This window comes from Glycine soja, chromosome 8 (genome assembly GCF_004193775.1).
Source record: "Glycine soja cultivar W05 chromosome 8, ASM419377v2, whole genome shotgun sequence".
Lineage (NCBI taxonomy): Eukaryota > Viridiplantae > Streptophyta > Magnoliopsida > Fabales > Fabaceae > Glycine > Glycine soja.
This window is the reverse complement of record NC_041009.1, coordinates 4,444,061-4,462,962: the sequence shown is the minus strand read 5'-3', so window position 1 is coordinate 4,462,962 and position 18,902 is coordinate 4,444,061. Positions and strand designations below refer to the sequence as shown.

The window sequence follows — 18,902 nt, the reverse complement described above, 5'->3', positions numbered from 1 at the left end:
TATCAAGGCTTTTGCTGCCTCCCTCTTGGTAGAGAAAAACTGCATGTGACGACGGATAGATGGAGAGGAAGCTCGTGGAATTGAATGCAAGTGATTGTGGGGCTCTCTCTTGGAGTTGAATGTTGGAGAGGTAGAGGAACCTCATGGGGTTGAATGATGAGGAGGAAGAGGAAGAGGAAGAGGAAGGTATAATTTGAAAAGGGTAAAAAATTGGGAGGTATTGGATATAAATGACTCAAAGAAAACATGAGTTGGGCTTGGGCCTTATCTGTTATCCAAGATTTTGTTTGTTAACACCTGATTGATTCACAGACTCGGCCACGGCGGCATCGGATAGAGGGTCAAGAAAGAAAGGATGCAGTGGTGCAGCGAGGTCTTCTCCGTGTCTGGGTCGGGTGCACATGCACATGCACTCGCTCTCGCTCCTACAGTTTTACTACTTCCTTTTGCAACACAAGTTTTGTGTTGCAATTCCAATTCCAAAAGCCTCTCTTCAAATTCAGCAACTTCTCTTCTCTGGCTCTTACCCATTGTAAGCTGGTACCCTCTGCACTGCCACTAACACAGCCCTCAAGTTCAAGGAAGGATTTTGATTTTGTTGTCGTCAATTTCTACCACTTTGTGTTCATCCAAGACCCACAAGCTGAAGTTGCCAAACACCGTTCTTTCTTGGAATTGGAGGTTCGCTTTCATTTTCTTTTTATTATTTCCTCTTTCTATTTTACATTGTATTTGGAGCTTTAATTTTAATTTTCCAATGACCAAGTGCTTGAGAAAATTTAAAATTATTCTGAACACAGTAGGAAATATACCTGTTACGAAAATCATTTTCTTTATGAATGCATTCACCCTGGACGGGCCTGCTCCAACAATGGTTAATTTGATGTCATTAGCTGATAATGACAAAGTTCATTTTGAATCCCAGCTTTTCCCCTGGTATAACTTTTGCCTTTTAACAGGGTCTTGACATCAATGGAAGAGTCTATTTGAATGAACAAGGGATTAATGCGCAGGTCGGTTTGGGTTTTGCCCATGTACTGGTTAAGAATCCTGGCATGAGCATCTCCATAGAAAGATATATTTTCTTGTTTAACCTGATTGGAAATGCCAAGCGTGATGTCCATTACATGGGAGAGTTCACTTGCATTATAATTATGAAAAATGCTGAACTTACACCCATTTTTTAGGTGTATGGGTGGATGAATAAGAGAAGTAGAAAGAAAAAAAATAAAAAATAAAGTGAGAGAAAGTGATAGTTTTGATGAAAATTGAAGAGGTAGAAGATAAATAGGGTCAAAATAAGGTAGAAGAGAAAGTGAATGTACAAATATGAAGAATCGATACTTCAATCTGCTTCATGTACCTGTGTCCGATACGTATTCAATACCAATACTCTTGGATACTTCGCTGATACATATCGATGAAGTATTCAAACCTATAAAACACTAATAACTCAATTTGTTTCATGTATGCCGATACTCTTTAGATACTTCTCCAATATGATTGGTGAAGTATCCAAGTTTTTAAATCATTTTATGAAAATCCAATACAACTATATGAAACACGTAAGTATGCATAATATAGAAACATAGAAGCACTTTCTCTTAATGAACCAAAAAATGAAAATTGTTCTTTTTATGGATGATTTTTATGAATTTTTATAAATTTCTAAATATATATGTATCTTACACATATTGTATCCTATATATTTTTTAAATAATCGTACTGCTGAATCGGATACGTGTTGTATAAGTGCATCATAGATGTACGATAATGTTAACTATTTACTTATTGTACTACAATGTTTATAAAGTAGCTACAAGACTTCCTTACAGTACTTCGTGGTCCAAATATGCCATTCTGATGTAATATATTACTGCAGTATAGTGGACCATCAAAAGATGCTATGGCATATGTCAACTGGTTAAGAAAGGATAACAGGTTTTCCAACATCTTGGTTCAGATATCTCCATCAGAAAAAGGACATACCTTTCCAATATTGAAGTTGCGTTATAAGTCTTCATTAGTACAGGTAAGCCTTAGTATGCCATAAAATATTCTTTTACAAATTAAGTTTGATAGGATTGGCATAGCTGTATTGTTATTTTCTTTAGGTTTTGAAGCTATGATCCATTTTTTCTTTTGGGGGCGATCAAATCTCGTCTGCTGGCTAGGATTTCCCTGAGCTGTAGCTTTATAACAAATGAACAAATTTATACATTTTTTTATCTTCATATCTTTATGTTTAGGATGGATAGTTGTAGCTTTAAGACAATTTTATCAACTTATGACTTTCATTTGTCTACAGTTTGAAGGTGGTATGTCACATCTTTCATTTCTTGATCCTTCAATGAGGGCAATGCCTTATCACCTTCAGAATGGAGAGATAGATTGGAAGCAATCAATAAAACTGATCTTACTGGAAAAGATAACCCAAACAGAAATTACATTCTATTGGATGTGAGAAATGGTATAGGTTCTATAGTTCCAGAGTGAATCTACCTTTATTTCCTTAATTTAATTTTAAATTCCCCCTTTTTATGTTTCCTATTATCCTATATTTTATTCTAATTGGGTTTCAGACTGTTTGGTGCTTTAATAAAATGTCTTTTTATAATTACTTCTCCTTTAAAGAAGAGGTCCTGAACACCAATTTGAAAGAGTTATCATTGAGAGATAATCTTAGATTTGGTAGCCTTATGAACATTGACATATTGTAAATGGCTTGCCTGATTAGTCGGAAAAATTGCTAATTCACAACCTTTTTGGGGAGAATATTTCCAATAATTTACATGAGTGGACTGTTTATACTAACTTTTAGTCGACCTGACTGTTGAAAGAGAAGTTAATTGAGAAATTGTGCATACGGGCTGCACACTTGAACTCTTACTAATAGATTGACTAGAGAAGTGCTCAAGCATCAACTGTGAGAGTAGCAGCATGTGAATGGTTTTCCAGTGACCGTCTTCCAGCTTATCTGCAATCAAGCCACCAGATGGCATTTGGACTTTGAAATAGTGACAATTTTGGGAAAAGCAACAATGGCATGAACAAACGAGTGATCGGGCTTTGTAATCAGCAAGATTTCACGAGAAAAGTGACACTGAATGCCATGGATTGAGCAGAATGGATGAACAGACCTTTAGCATGTATGGACTTATGTTACACACAACCTAAACCCCCCCTTTTAGAGAGAAATTTATGAATTGCTTGAGTGATCAAACACTCAACTGGGTGGATAACATACATCAAGAAAATATTTAGAATTTATGCTTACAAGTTACAAGGTAATTAGTGAGAATGCTACGTCCTAAGTACACACTTGATACATACTATTTACTCAAATCTGCAATTTACTAGGAATAAATGCAATAAAATAGAAAAAAATTTATTGGTATAATGTCACTCATTCTGGAGCATACAAGTCAAATGCTCTAGGCTTGGAACAGTTATATTGAGTTTGAGGTCTCCTAAGGGACTACTCAAGAACAAGGGGGTAAGAAAGAAATCTTAAGAGTACTCCTATACTTGCGGTTATTCCTTCCACTCAACTCATACTCCCTAAAAAAAATAATTATTATTCAATAGCCAAAATGTATAAAATTTACAATGAGGATCTTTATATAGGCCAACAAAGCCTAAACAAGATGAAGCCCAATCCAATTAAACTAATCAAATCCAAAAGATAAAGCAAATTCCAAATTAAGTTAGAATCCAAAATAATCTCAAATCAAACCCCAATAAAACTTCGTACCCCATTGCCCAGAGGCTCTTCGCTATGCGAAAGTATGGGGGAGGGATGTTGTACGCAGCCTTACCCTTGCATATGCAAAGAGGCTGTTTCCGGATTCGAACCCATGACCAACAAGTCACCAAGGCACAACTTTACCGCTGCACCAGGGTTCGCCCTCAAATCAAACCCCAATGATGAAATAAAAAAAATCCCTATTTAATAACTAACCAGATAATTATCCAATCTACACCATTCCTCTTGATTGAGATAAACTCTTCTCCAGAGAGTCCAAATGTTGGAAATGATACCATTAGATAGTATTGACTATTGAGCTGATCAAAGTGTCAGCTTCAAACTAGGTGGCATTTGAAATGACATGATCCAAATGGACAAATGTTAGCCTGAGCCTTTGGATAGCTAATGTCATGGTTAATTACGTAGTCTATACTTTCCTCTTTGAATTATTTGTCTACCATACAGGTTACCCAAGGTGGAGATTGGGTATTTTGTCACTCAGGTGTGGCAGGTAATATCACAATGTTCTCCCTGTGGTGACGGAAGGAGTAAGTATACTCTTTCCCATGATTAAGGGTGTGTTTGCATCACTGTTTATGTGCATTGGAAAGTAAGATTTGAATAAAACAAACATAAGGACATTAGTCATATAATCAAGGGCAACCTGAGCAACATTCATGGGCAAAATGTTACAAATGATATGTTCATTGTAATTGCCTATCTGAAAGGGAACCTGATTTCGCTCCTTAACTGGTAAACATGTCTTGTCTCCACATGTTACCTAAAAGGGGTGAGGGTGTGGTTCTAGCCTTATTTCTAATCTGGACATACTTATATTAGAAATAACACTCATGGAACTGCCTGTCAATGACTAACATACATGGAGTATCCCTTGTGCAACTACACGTGTGAAAAATGTTGGAATAGACTTGGCTGACCTAGCATCTGTTTCTTCTGCTCTTAGGTGATATCTTCAATTCATGTTTTTAAATATCTCTATATTTTTGTTTTTAAATATTTATAGTTTTCATAATTATAAATTCTAAGGATGAATACAGTATCATTGCTGTTATTCAGGTTATGAGTGAGATATTGGACATTTTCATGGGGCTCAACGACCTAGTGTGGACTGCTTTAGGAACACTTCATTTGGTCTGTCTCAGGAAGAGGTTGGGCCATTATCTGATGTGTCAGGGACCTAATCTGAACTGATTCAGGATTGATATACTCTTGTGATAAGCTGAAACATGCCATCAAGTTGTATGACTTTTTTTTTTTTTAATAAATGTCATAAAATCTTAGTTTTATCTCTATTTTTTGTTATTCACAGGAAAAAAGAACATTTTTTTCATTTATTAAATTGTTACGATGATTGATGAACATGGCATTCTTGCTGTGACTCAATCCTGATTTCATTTAGAGATTTTTTTCTCATTTAGCTATGAGCTTTGCGTAGATCATAGGTTGGGATTTGTGAATCACTAATTCAAAGTTCGATCTCCCCATTATGGTTATTAATGCACACCTCTTTGATATGCCCTCTTTAGATCACTGCTTCAGATCCTTTATCAAATGTAGATGAAGAAAAAGCAAACATATTGATGTATTGCACTGGAGGGATTTGCTGTGATGTTTATTCTACAATACTAAGGTAAAATATTATTAGAGAATGCTAATGAGTGGCCTTGATACTTTGATTAAGAAACAAAATTAAAAAGTATTGAATAAGAAGGAAAGCATTTATTATTTATGTTCCTAAAAACTGGATTGGGCTCACCTGTTTGATTGGAAAGCCGGTGAACTGACCTAGTGTCTAGTCCAAATAAACCATAGAACCAACCTTGAGAAGAACTAGTCACAAAAATAAAAAAACCGGTTAACAATTGGGCAGTGAAAAATGTTTAATAGGAGGTAGTTTTGACTTCTTTTTTTTCTTAAAAAATGAAAAATCAATCTAAGATATTTTGTCATTTTCATTTTGGTTCTAGATGTAACCATGTTATTGCAAATGGACATTGTTTTGTACTATTGAATTTCAGACCTAAGTATTATGATATATTTCATTTGGACTTATGTGTATACTATAAATATTAAAGAATCTATAAAATAGTGTTTTATTTTAGTCTTTAGTGTTGTAAAGTTGTGATATTATATTTCTTTAATACTATTTCATGTATTATTTAATTGTAATTATTATTTACTAATATCAGTTCAACTATGGTTTGACCACTTTGAACCATTGAACTGAACCAATATTTTAATCGGTTTAATGATTGGTCCAATTTTTAAAACATTGTTTATTATATTGATACACAAAATATAATTTAATATTTTCTTTCTAAGTAATTAAAAAAACATTTATTAGTTTATTAAATGTTTCTTAACTAATGTTTTTAGGGCACTTATCAGTAATACCAGTTATTATTCCATAATTATATATTTTTCTTTTGCTTCTTTTGGCATTATGTGTTTATTTTCAGAAAACTCGTACTCTTTCCATTTTGAACTTCTGTAGATCTTACTAAAATCTCAAACACCATGGAATATGATGCACTCTGCAATTCTTATATAGAAGAAAGCATTTCACTCTGCAATGTATACTTTGTATAACCATCCAAATTCAACCATCAGCTTCTAACACTATTAAACTTTTAAATGATTTATGGTAAATACATGGCAAACACCATCAATTGTTTTGTTTAGCAAAGCTGCTCATCCCTTTCAATGGCCAAAGTAATGCTACCCTTGTCAAGTTTGTTAGAATAGAGTACCTCAGAATTTCATGACAATATTTAATAGTAGTGGCACTAGTACTTGGCCTAATATTAGTATAACTAGGATCGTTGGGTTAATATTTTGTATGATCATATCACATTATTACACACCATACTAATAGAGTCATATGTTGGGTATTGCTTTTTTCTACCTAAGCACTCTAAACTCTGCCTCCTTATACTTGTACACCAACCTCCCTATTGTCTTTTCTATTGACTAGGAAAAATGGTTTATTCATGGAACTGAAGTCACGTACACTTTCTCCCCCTTTTCATATTGTTAATTTTGGTGCATTGCTTTGATGCCATGCGACAGGCAGCAGGGATTTCAAAATTTGTATACCCTGAAGGGAGGCGTTTCTCACTATCTAAAGAATGAAGTCCCTGCAGAATGGGTAGGAAATTTATTTGTATTTGACTCCCGTCTATCTCTCCCTCCTTCTATTTACTATACCGGGGCCACAACTCAAGCAGAGTCAAATCCAGTTTCTGGAGATGATAATTTTGCAAAATGCTACGTATGTAGTTTGAAAGTCAGTGAATTGAGACATAGGAACTGTGCAAATCTTGATTGTAATTTGCTTTTTCTGTAAGATTCCTTTCTCTGTTGCATTTGTGTTCTTTTTAACAGGACTTATTTTTTGCATTTGGTGATTTTCATTATGTCAAACATGCTAGCCTTTGTCATGCAGATGCTGCAGACAATGTGTAGAGGATCTAAGAGGTTGTTGTTGTTTGACGTGCACTACTGCTCCTCGGCGTAGACCTGTCTTAAATGGAATGCAGAGATACAAAAAATGGCACTACTATCGGGATATGGATTTTCAAGGGAAACTGAAAATTTCAACTTGAATGCCCTTGTCAACCAATGGAAAAAGCTAGTTCCTCTCCATTTTTGTTGTTTTCCAGCTGTGCATTGGTATCTATTGGAACTGTACAAGTGTCAATGAATTTCTATGCATTTAGCTATTTACATATGGGTGACATTAGTTAAGGAATTAAAAAGGAAAAGTTTTTATTTGAAATTATATGAGAGCATATTTTTACCCATCCTAATAAAAAACTATTCTCTTTTTTTTTTTTTTTAATTGGTGTCCTAGGAATATTGATTAGCATTTGTCTTTACATATTATATATGGGAGTTGAAGTTCTCTTGAATTGATCGTATGAGACAGTTGTAAAAATTAGATCATTTGAATAATTTATTATATGTATAACTGGTTATTTTCATATTTAAAAATTAATTTAATTTCGTTTGGATGTAAAAAAAACAGCTTTTACATATGAAAACAACTGAGGAAAAAAAAAGCTAGGATCCCAAACATTCAGTTTATTTTGGAAACAACCTTTTAAAAAATAAAACAGTTGAAATTATAGGTTGTTAAGTTGTTTCAAACATGCTTTAGTTTCAAGTTTCAACTTATATCCTGTAGTATACATTACATCTTTGCTAGAATAAAAAAGTAAAGCCTGTAGAGCAACACACTGGAAATTAACCATGTAGAAATTATGAATGTTGTGAGAACTTGTTTTTCTAGTTACCTCGATGACTCTAGTCCTTTTGTAAACTTGTAGTTAACTTCATTAATTAAAAGGGCAAACTTGTTTTACATTGACAATCAATTAAATCTCTATTCTGTCATTTTTTTTCAGGAGATATTCTGTCATATAAGAGCATAATATTTTAATTAAATTAAAATTAGAAAAGCTTAAAAAGACTTTGATACTTATTTACACGAGTTATGTTATTGCAGGGACTTGGCACAAAGGATGTCATTCCTTTAGGGTGTTGTTTGTTTTCTGAAAAGAGAAACAATATTGAGAGGATGAAAATGAGTGATGGTGGTTTGGTAAGAGAGAAATAAGTTAAAAAATGTTGGAATCCATATTATTTCTCACTTATTTTCACTCTTCTCTCTATCTCTTCCATCATCTCTTTTTTATTTCTCTTCAACCAAATAACTTTACATATCACTTTATTTCTCACCTATTTTTACTTTTCTTTAATTTTCATCTACTCTTTTTCTTTTCTTTTATACCAAACACAGCCCTAAAGTTGCAGTGATAGTGTGGGAATTGATTAATGAGTATCGCAACATGAAAAGTAGCATGCTCGGGTGGAAGCTCTTCCTCCGAAATGAAACATGCTGTGTTTAATGTCAACATGGCGATAAAGGAACTTTTTGGATGTGATCAACAACTGATTATTGAGTGTCAACCTATGTGATGTTCAACACTTATGAAGTCAGAATACTTCAAAAATAAAAAGTAACAGTGTCGTATGGATACGTATCCAAAGAGTATCTGTTTTTTTTTACAAAAAAAAATTGTAAAACACAACTTCAATACATCGGCATAAAAATAATTTGTTTGACCCATTTTTCTGACTTTTATATTTTAAAATTTTAACTTAATTTTTTAAAAATAAAAATGTCTCAACCATGCTTCAAAATATTTGGTGAATTGCATAAGGAGAGACTAAAAGCCTCTAGAAAAACAAATCCGAGCTATATCAACTCTTACAGCATCCACAATAAAATTAAGAGCATAATAAAAAACATGAAATCTAAAATCTTCATCCATCGCATGTTTGGCCGTTGCATCAGAAGCTTGATAGCTAGCAAGGAATTTGAATCAACTCTGATTTTCCGGAATCCCCTAGACCAGCAACAAGCATAGAGCAACCTCCTAAGTTAGCACCAACACCACAGATGAGGACACACAATTAAGGGCAACTTCAATACAACTTTGCTGAAACCATGTTTTTATTTAATAAATTTATTTTTCCACTCAATAGAACTTTCTTTACCCGTATTTTGCATCCTTATTTTTTTTTTTTTATCAACAAAGAAGAAAATTGTATCAACAAGATTTTTTAGAAGACCTCTGCCTATTTGGTAGACTAAAAACATAATTGCATTTTATTTTGTATCCATATATTTTTTTAACTTTTCATTTAACATATTGTATCCGTAATTTATAAAAAAAAATAAAAAAATTGACGTATCTCCGTATCCATCTTGTATGGTACCTGCATCGTATCACATAATTCAACCCTAATTGTGTTTAGGACACTAGCAAATTTCGAGTTTCACGCTGCAACCATTTTCAATCACCGTGGAATGAAATAACAAATTTCCCTTGTGAGTAGATGATAAAAATTACAAAGGGGATTAATTGAAGTTATGGGGGTAAAAGAGAAAAGCACAATATGTTTGACGGAATATAAAAACTATGTATCAGTATCGGACACTAGTTGGAAGCAATACAATAGCAGAGAAAAAGTTAAGAGGACGAATGAGTGTTACTGAGACAGGTGAAGCATAATATTGATCCATTACAATTACGGCAGCATGGTTCATGGCATCCGTAAGAATGAATATCTGAAAGCACACATTTGATAGAACCAAGTATAGACTTACTATTTACAATAGCGATCAGCCTTCTTCTTGACGCGATCATCGAGGGCATCCTCAACTGACTTGAAGTTGGTTTTGGGTTGATAACCGAACTTCTTGGCTTCGACAGGGAACAGTTGTTCGTACTTCATACGCTTGGCCGCATCGATGGTGTATTCAGATCCCTCGCCCTCGTCCTCGAGGAGGGGGGTTTCTTCCTGCTCCTGTTCCTGTTCCTGTTCCAGTTCCTGTTCTTCAGGGTTAGGGTTAGGGTTAGGGTTGTTGTCGTTGTCCTTGCCCTTGTTCTTCTTCTTCTTCTTCCCCTTTTTGTCAATGGATTTGGAGCGACTGGCAAGGATTCCTCCTTTGAATGCTAATCTTCCTCCTTTCACCCGCTCGTACGGATCCGACATCCCAATCAACCACACCGCTGCTCTGCTTCTCAGTTCTCTTCCTCGAGTCGACCCGGCCCCAAACAATACAATCACCGTCTTTTCTATTTCAATTATATATTTGTGGGCTTTTTTCATTGTTAGACAGGCCCACTCACCTTCTGTTCAGCCATTATCACTCTCACACACATCACTTTTGCTATTGCCCCCCCCCCCCCCCCCTTCATATTTTTTTTTCTTCCTAAAAATGAGTTTCTATTTTCTATTATCAAAATGAAAAAGAATTTTCATTTTTATAGTGAGGTGTGTTCTCCTAGCCTCCTAGTATATAAAGAAAATTGTATTTTTTTTCATTTTGACATAATATAAATCAGAAATGCATTTTCATTTTGTGCAAGTTGCTTTTTCGAAACTAATTAGATTAACGTTGATATAAATATAATTAAATTACCTTTTCTATATTAAAATTAAATTAATTAACTTAATCAAATTAAATTAAAGTAATTACCTTATATATCAATGGGTCAAACTCAAGTTGGTTGAATCTGATACGTTAATCTTTTAAAACTTGTTTATTATTCTTACGAATAAAAACTAATTATTTACCATTGTATAATTAAACTAGATAGTACTCGTGTGGTGCACAAGTAAATTTGGAGGAGAAATTTTTTATCATATAAAAAGTTATATTAACAATTATATTATTTTTTATATTAAAAGATCGATTCAAATGTTCACAATATAAAACTTATTTGTTAATAAAAAGTAATAGTAGAACTATAAAAAAATAAAAAATAATACAAGTTAATTGAATCTGATTAATTTTCAATACAATTACAAGATTATTTTTGACAATATTACTCTCCTGAACCAAAAAAAGCTTGTATTTCAACACGTCATACCTCATTAAATTCAAAACCAATATTAAAAGAAAGGATCTTGCAAACGGGCGCTAGTTAAGGAATTAAAAGAGATTTTATTTTTATTAAAAACGATATGAAAATACATTTAAAATTCATAAAATAATTTTTTGAGTATTTCAATAAAAAAAAACCTTCTTTTTTACTTTCTTGACAACACTGGTTAGTATATGCCTAAAAGAATCTATGCAATCATTTTTTATGTACCCATGGTTATCTAGTGAAAAAATATTAAATATATATTGTTATTTTATTATTATTTAAAAAAAGTGTTCAATGTTTTTTTTATAGTATTTTTTAATAACTTTTTTTAATGTTTATCATGCATTTATTGACACGTAATAAAATTATTGTCAAAATCAGATTTAATTTGAACAACATTGATTAAGAACCTATTGTAATTCTTGGTATGTGAAAACTCTTGCCTCTTGAAAAAAAGTGAAAACTTTCCATTTGTGATGAGTAGGGATGAAATTGATGGAATAAAGTTTTGCCTAAATAGTCCTAATCTATTAAAAAATTCAAAGGGATAAGAAACGCTTGAAAGATAAAATATACAAAATCATTAAAGTAATAAGACAAAAATTACAACTCAACCAAACTTTTATTCAAAATTCAATATTATCTTGAAAATACATGGGGAGCACTAATGATGTCAAGTCGAAAAAGCATCCAAACTGTCAATATCTATCTGCCTCCACCACCTCGCATATGATTTCATTCACACTTCTCTTTTTCTTCTTCAATTTATATTGGGAGAAAAAATGAGTTATTACAACCAAGGGGGAACATTAAAATCATGAACAGAAGTCAATACCCGAACCATACACATTTTTCTTCGACTGTTGGTTAATCTGGAAATGTGGAGAAGATAAAAGGCCATATATGGTTCGTTCTTGACTCCTTCTAAGAATTCTACTACTTTCAAAGCTAATAAGCAAACTAGGAAACAAATAAAAGCCTTACCCACACATGCACCCAAAAAATTTATGGTAGTTGATGTGAAATGTAACACAACTTCAACCTTGAATAAAAAAACAGCTAGCTCTACCACCACCACCACTCCAACAACTAGCAATAGTAAATAATGAGGCTTTTTCTTCAGATGAGAAAGCATTCAAAGTCCCAACTAAACCAAAAAATATTACTTCTCCCATCAAGCAGAAATAGATCGTGAAGTCTGAACCACTTATATATGGAGAGCATATATATTTAAGGATGGCATGAGCAAATTGATGCATCAGGAACTAGCTAGGTAGGGTAGGACAACTTAAGGAAGACTTTATTTGCTGGACAGTGGAGCCAATAAGATTGTTAACAGTTGTCACCGACTCCATATTGAGTTTAGCAGATGGCAAGCTGCTCACAAGAATTTGGAATGCAATTGTAACTAGTGAACCACCAGACCTTACTATATTCCTGTTTGCGTTGTTAGAGCTGGTTGATGCTCCATCATCTCCTTCCTGGTCAGGCTGACCATCAGGCAAAATGGTAAATCCATTTGGTAGTAGGGGAATGTATGAAGGGTCTTCACCACTCATTGCTAAGTTGATGGATGGCAGATCAACTGGGCAATAAACCACAAATGAACCATAGGAATCTATGCAGCTTTCTTGTAGTATTAACATGTTCTGAGTACTGTTGTTGAAAGCCTATATATGCAAATGGACAAGGTAGAAATTATTTGTAAAACTGGGAATCCTACAAAAATAAAATGCAATATAATCGAGTTTGGAAGAAGACCGTCTTACTCGAAGAACTGATATACTGTTACCAGGGTGCAAACCATTTGCTATGTTGGCAACCTCTTGAACGGCATTACCGTTGGAAAGAACATCCCACTAAACGAACAATAAAAAATAAGAATAAAAAACTTTAGAAAACCTCTCCTAGGTCACAACATGAATCAAATAAGTCGATTAAGTTGACTATATATGTCAACCTGAGGTCTTTTGTTTTCATCCTTGAAGAAATTAAAGACAGCGTGAGGAGGGGTGGGGAGCCAAATAGTAGTGGCTGCACTTAGCACCACACCATTAGGTTGTCCAGGATCTGAGCTTTTGTGGACAGTGACTCTTACTACGATTTCATTCAATCCAGAGAGCGTGGTCCATCGATGGCCACTTGATGTGCTAATGTTGGCACAAAAATTGGTGACCATCCTTTGAGCAAGTTTCATCATGCTCCTCTTGCCCTCAGGAGATGAAATTACTGAAATTAAAATCCCGTGTTATCGCAAGAAAAATAATTAAACATTACATGATCACAAAGATGGGTGATATACCTCCTCCTAGATTATCCCGGGTAGGATTGCTTGTAGCCATCAGATAAGTAAGTCTTTCACACATCCTCTGGAGGGTAGTAAGCCATCTTTCAGCTCCAAATGCCATCCCACTATAAATAAGATTTCTATAAAGCCGGTGAGGAAGAGTCTTATCTTCAATCTCTACGTGTTCAACCCAAGTAATCTACATGACAGCCTACAAGTTAGAAGAGTAACTATAAATAAATGTCACATCAGATATTGTTTAAACATTTACGTACCTTGGAATGCCCATCAGGCATGTCCTGGATCAAGCAACCAGAAGGACAACGATGAGACCGAAATTGAGGAGCATAGTGGCTATCTTGGGGAAAATCATAAGAAACGTCCATTACTGCCCATGTTCCCTGCTCAATTTGCTGACAGTAACGCAGGAAGTAAAACTCCCGAGTTGAAACAAGTGGAGAAAGCACTTGCAACTCTTGATACATCTGAAGTTGCATGCATTGAGGGAAATGGGCGTGCGTCAAACATTCATTCATAAAATAATTTACACAACTTAAGATTGAATTGCTGAAATGTTGCTGTGAGAGAGTGAAAAAAAAAAGAGAGATTTTTTTAATAGAAAGGCAATGAAATGACCTTTGTTGAGAAGCTATTTATTTTTACCGTTTCCCATTATTTGTAGCTGAATTGTTAACATTTACAATTGAAGTGAATTAAAATTATTTTAAATAATTATTGTTATGTATTTTTTCTTCATTTTTAATATATTGTAATTTATTTTCATAATTTTTAATTTATTGTGAACCCAAAATTAATGTAATGAATTTTTGTTTTGGAGAAATAAATTACATTTTAAGAATATATGTTTTTTGGTATACTTATCATTTGAAAGTAAAAAATATAAATAAATTATCATTTTAAAGAAAAAATATAAAATTAGAAATATGGGAAATGACATATGAAATCCAATTAAAATTCTTAGTTAGATTTTGATTGGAGTAAAAAAAATCTTGAGTGACATGTGGAACCCTAACAAATAACTTAAAATCCTAGTTGTAAGATTGGTATCGGAGATGCTCTTTATGTACCAATTGTAAAGAACCACTGCAACTGCCCATCATCCCAGAAGATATGACTTGAATAGTCCTTGCCACAGAGACAATAGTGGGAAAAAGTTGTATCCACTTGTTCTGCAAAATCAATTATGAGAACTGATCAGCAATTTAGAAAACCCAATCACGTGCTGTTCTACACAAAGAGATGATCGAGATCAACTTACTGGGTCCATAAACATATCAACCAAAGCTAAAGTATTCATTAATACAACTCCAGAATCTCGGGATGCTTCAATGCGAACGTTAGGATTCTTGGGGCGAGTATTGGGCTTGTGGAACATTCTTTCGTAGGCATCACAACTAAGAACATCTCTAGCATCGACGTTTGATTTAAGCCACAAGGGTTCGTTTGTCTGCACGAGCCTTAGAAATTCTTCCATGGCATTGGAAGCAATGTCTGACATGAGGGACTTGTCCATGTCCGAAAGGCAAGGGGGATGATAAGGCATGGATGATGAGGAAGTCCCTGCAGCAGGAAGAAGATCAAGATTAAGGGAAGAAGGAGCAGGACCAACCATCCCTTGGTTTCCATAACTCGCCATTGATAAGTCCAGAGACGATATATGAATAGGCTGGACCGGCGGGAGTTGGGAAATTGGTCTTCCAATGTACTTGGCAGCAATGCTAGATACTCTATCAAGCTGCAAATTAAATTGTTGACCAGTTAGTAAAAAAGAAATCAAAGACAAGTTTTGATTTAATTTAATTTGATGATATATATGCATGCCATTGACCTCTTCTTTGAGGTGGGCGTTCTCTAATCGCAACTTTTGGTCATCAAAATAACAATCGTCATTGAGAGGTGGGGCACCACAAGAAGGGCAGATAACATTCTTCAAGGCCTCCCTGATGGCTATGTTCTCGCAACGTATCTTGTCATTGTCAGCTCGAAGAGCACAATTGTCAGCTCTTTCGTGTTGGGCCTGAAGATCGAAACAAATTAAAGTCACTAGACATGCATGCATATATAATGATGATATCACATCATATCCTATGCATGTCGGGACATCCACATGAATAATGTATATACCTTCATTTGGGTCCTCCTATTTTGGAACCAGAACTTGATCTGCCTCGGGGCCAGGCCTAACTCCCTGCTTAATTGCAACCTTTGTTTCTCATCCGGATGGGGGCACTCTTTGAACATTCTGAAACAATATTGAGTAAAGAGGTAGAAAGCAATAATAATAATAAGTAAAAGGAGGAGGAGTGCAAACAAACGAAGGTGGTGGCTTAATTACGACTCAAGCCTCTGAATCTGATTGGCAGTATGACGATGATAGCGCTTCCTCCTCTCTTGGGAATCTGAGCCATCTTGCTCCCCTGGGGACTGTGACCCACCGCCTCCGCTACCGTACTCCATTTTTTTATTTTTATTTTCTGTGAATAGAACAAATTAAGCGACAAAATTTGAGTTGCCTTGTGACTTGGTTTCATGAATTGGTTGCTAGCTACGAATAAGACAATTAAGCATGCTGGCTGGCTCATGCTGCTTTTGAATAGGAATGCAAACACGTACCCACCTGGTTTGAGCGATTGAGTGAGTGACTTACGTGCAAAAGCAAAGTAAATGTTTGGTTTGGTTTGGGTTTTGATTGATTGAGTGAACCAACCTAAGAAAGATAGAAAAATAAACCACTCGATCTTCACTTAATAGTATTGCTAAGAGAAGAGGGTTTGGAAAAGTGGCGTACCAGGATGAAGGATCTTTGCAACTTTCTTGCGGGAGTACTGGGAATGAAAAGAACTCAGGAAGCTGGGGAATGCAAGGGTGTGTATAACAAACTATTCAGAAGGGTACTATTATTGCAACGTACGTGTAGATGGAGCCATAAGTTAAGGAAGCACCAGCAAGGGAGGTTTTAAATATGGGAACTAGAGTACGTATGTATGTATGTAAAGGGGTGGGTGGGGTATTGATCTCTTTAAATGACTGTGTAAGGGGTGGGTTTTTTTTTTAAAAGTCCAGCACACTTAGTGATCTGGCAAACTGCTAGCTTGTTCTTCCGCAAGCTCAGAGGCCATTCCTGATGCTCTTCTTCATACGACTGGATGGATCATTTGTCCAAATTCACTATTCTTATCAATTAAGTAACCAAATATTATGCGTTTATTATATATATACACAAGAATTCATCATTCCCCAAAATATGCAATTATTGGAAACAAATCCGTCATTTTTCTTCCGTTTTTATTTTAATGTTCAGAATTTATGACAGACTCTCCCCGCTTTCTTTTTTTGGCGATCTAAATTACAAGCCAGTATAGGAAAAGTACAACGTAGGGTTGTTTCAGTTATTAAAGCAAGATTGGGTATCAAATATGAGCATTCAACTTTCTGGAAATTTTTCTGCCTATATTGAATACGATATCTTAACTTACCAAAACTACATTATGAAATATACGAATAGATGGTAAGAACAAATCTACCAATCATCATATTAATAACTAGTAAGATTTTTATGTAAAAATATTATATTCCGTATTAACTTATTCTCTAGCAATACTTTTACTATATAAATCTTGATTGTATTAAATGTTCTGCTTGTAAAATCAGACATCATATATTTTTAACTTTTAAGTAAGAAAAAAGAAAAATAAAACCATGTAAATTTATTTCATACAACTAAATCAATATTTCCTCATCATAAGGTGGATTTGGTCTATAGTACTCCTGAATTCAAATAACTTATTTGTTTCTTTATTAACACCTATTGATATTATAAAATGATCATTATTAGCTTTCATTAAATATGTTGAACCTATTTAAACATCAATGCAGAATGCATGCATTGTATAACCCATTAACCTCACCCCCTGGCCCCCACCCATTTTGTCTCAAACTGGATGTCCTGTATCAAACGTTCGAATTTCCACTTCCTTTTGCGCGATCAAATTGATTATAAAGTTTGATAAACACACATACTTGTCTCTTTTTCTTTTGTTGAGTGTTTTTTTTTTTTATAAAATAAAGTTTGAATCCAAAGGTATGCTTATATATATATATATATATATATATATATATATATATATATATATATATATATATATATATATATATATATATATATATTGATTGTGTATTGAGTAATAGTTGATATAAGAGTTTGCGTAAGAGTTTGTGCTGCGTGTCATGTCACATCAATAATAATGTCAAAGAAACTAAAAAAATTTCATGAACTTAAAAAACATAACTTACGGAGATTTAAAAAAAGAATTATAATGATTAAAATTTTAAAAAAAAAATGTTTGTGTTTACGAATATGTCATTTGAGTATATTTTATTTTGAAATATTTGTCTTTTGCAAAAAAAAATATGACAATTTTCATATTAAAAATAATTGATGTGAAAGATAATAGCAAAAATATCTAACAAATTAAATATTTTTTTGTGGTGAAGTTTGAATACAAAACGTAAGAGACAAGAAGGTCTTAAACATCACCTCTATAAAATCCTAGATGAATCGTATTGGAATGGAAGAGATTCAGAAATTGTGTTAGTATTGGACTATATAATTGATGATAACTTAAAATAATTAATTGGTACTATTTATACCAATAAAATATATATAATTTTCGGTAGTTCATCACTTAAGAATTTTATAATTAAGTATGTTTGACTTAGTAGTTATGAAATAAATGATATTCTATAAAGTTTTCTAAAAAATGTGAGTAAGACAAAACATGCTAAGAAATTTTGTATTGACTTGTAAGAATAATCATTGATCCTGAAAAGTAGCTAAGTTGTCAAGATCTTGAAAAAGACTACTTATAAAGGATTTTAACAGGTAGAGAGTTATAATCAACAAGAAGTATAAGTGAAGTGTCGTTGTGTGAGAATTACTAAAAAGTCGACAATCATGGATGACATCAACATGATAGTCTCATCTTTGTTCCAAAACACGTGAACGTATACCCTGACAAGTCAAGTATCTACCACATGATTAGAATATAATCACATGGCATATATGTAAGTCACAAAATGCAATTAATTATTTCTCTCTAGCACGGTCATTTCTAGAATCTTGAATGCATATTTATGTGGAGAATAAGCATAATTCTTTCACGGATAGGTGGATAATAGATAAACATGATTAAGAAACCAAGATAGGATTTCAAAAATCTATTGCATCTTCTACCTCTATACATGTCCACCAAGTTAAGATATGGGTTGGAAAGGGTTATATACACACTTGATTTAAATTAAATGTGTACATGATATTTAAAACTTAAATATATGTTTGTCTATAAATATGTCACTTTTTCTTCTTTTAGTTAATGTATTT

At 33.7% G+C, this 18,902-nt stretch overlaps 2 protein-coding genes and 1 pseudogene across 5 annotated transcripts; 1 reads left to right on the top strand and 2 right to left on the bottom strand.

Moving 5' to 3' along the window:
• The first annotated feature begins 32 nt into the window (after positions 1 to 32).
• On the top strand, positions 33 to 7,680 carry LOC114422039 (annotated as a pseudogene).
• A 1,354-nt stretch (positions 7,681 to 9,034) lies between these two features.
• Positions 9,035 to 10,419, bottom strand: LOC114421305 (probable basic-leucine zipper transcription factor P). 3 transcript variants are annotated; one of them, XM_028387173.1, is made up of 2 exons: positions 9,945 to 10,419; positions 9,035 to 9,210 (listed from the first exon to the last, which is right to left on the bottom strand). In XM_028387173.1, coding segments are annotated over exons 1-2 (390 nt in total). In that variant the 5' UTR covers positions 10,334 to 10,419; the 3' UTR covers positions 9,035 to 9,209. The 3 variants fall into 3 exon arrangements, with proteins under 3 accessions (XP_028242974.1, XP_028242973.1, XP_028242972.1); XM_028387172.1 differs by having other exon boundaries at positions 9,035 to 9,180; XM_028387171.1 differs by lacking the exon at positions 9,035 to 9,210 and having other exon boundaries at positions 9,646 to 10,418.
• Positions 10,420 to 11,817: 1,398 nt separating this feature from the next.
• On the bottom strand, positions 11,818 to 16,484 carry LOC114424529 (homeobox-leucine zipper protein HDG11-like). Of its 2 annotated transcripts, none has more exons than XM_028391387.1 (12): positions 16,311 to 16,484; positions 16,136 to 16,229; positions 15,858 to 15,996; positions 15,647 to 15,764; positions 15,351 to 15,539; positions 14,781 to 15,257; positions 14,590 to 14,691; positions 13,777 to 13,986; positions 13,517 to 13,700; positions 13,175 to 13,443; positions 12,984 to 13,073; positions 11,818 to 12,884 (listed from the first exon to the last, which is right to left on the bottom strand). In XM_028391387.1, the coding sequence occupies exons 3-12, from the start codon at positions 15,977 to 15,979 to the stop codon at positions 12,480 to 12,482; spliced, it is 2,166 nt and encodes a 721-aa protein (XP_028247188.1). In that variant the 5' UTR covers positions 15,980 to 15,996; positions 16,136 to 16,229; positions 16,311 to 16,484; the 3' UTR covers positions 11,818 to 12,479. The 2 variants fall into 2 exon arrangements, with proteins under 2 accessions (XP_028247188.1, XP_028247187.1); XM_028391386.1 differs by having other exon boundaries at positions 16,140 to 16,229.
• Positions 16,485 to 18,902: the final 2,418 nt, after the last annotated feature.

What these genes read in the sequence shown, in the direction of transcription:
- LOC114424529 (XM_028391387.1), bottom strand. Translation starts at nt 15,979, where the DNA reads ATGGAGTACGGTAGCGGAGGCGGTGGGTCACAGTCCCCAGGGGAGCAA. An exon ending in ACGCCCACCTCAAAGAAGAG is followed by an intron (nt 15,258 to 15,350) that starts GTCAATGGCATG and finishes TTTAATTTGCAG; the next exon opens with CTTGATAGAGTATCTAGCAT. An exon ending in ATGAAAACAAAAGACCTCAG is followed by an intron (nt 13,074 to 13,174) that starts GTTGACATATAT and finishes TTGTTCGTTTAG; the next exon opens with TGGGATGTTCTTTCCAACGG.
- LOC114421305 (XM_028387173.1), bottom strand. Translation starts at nt 10,333, where the DNA reads ATGTCGGATCCGTACGAGCGGGTGAAAGGAGGAAGATTAGCATTCAAA.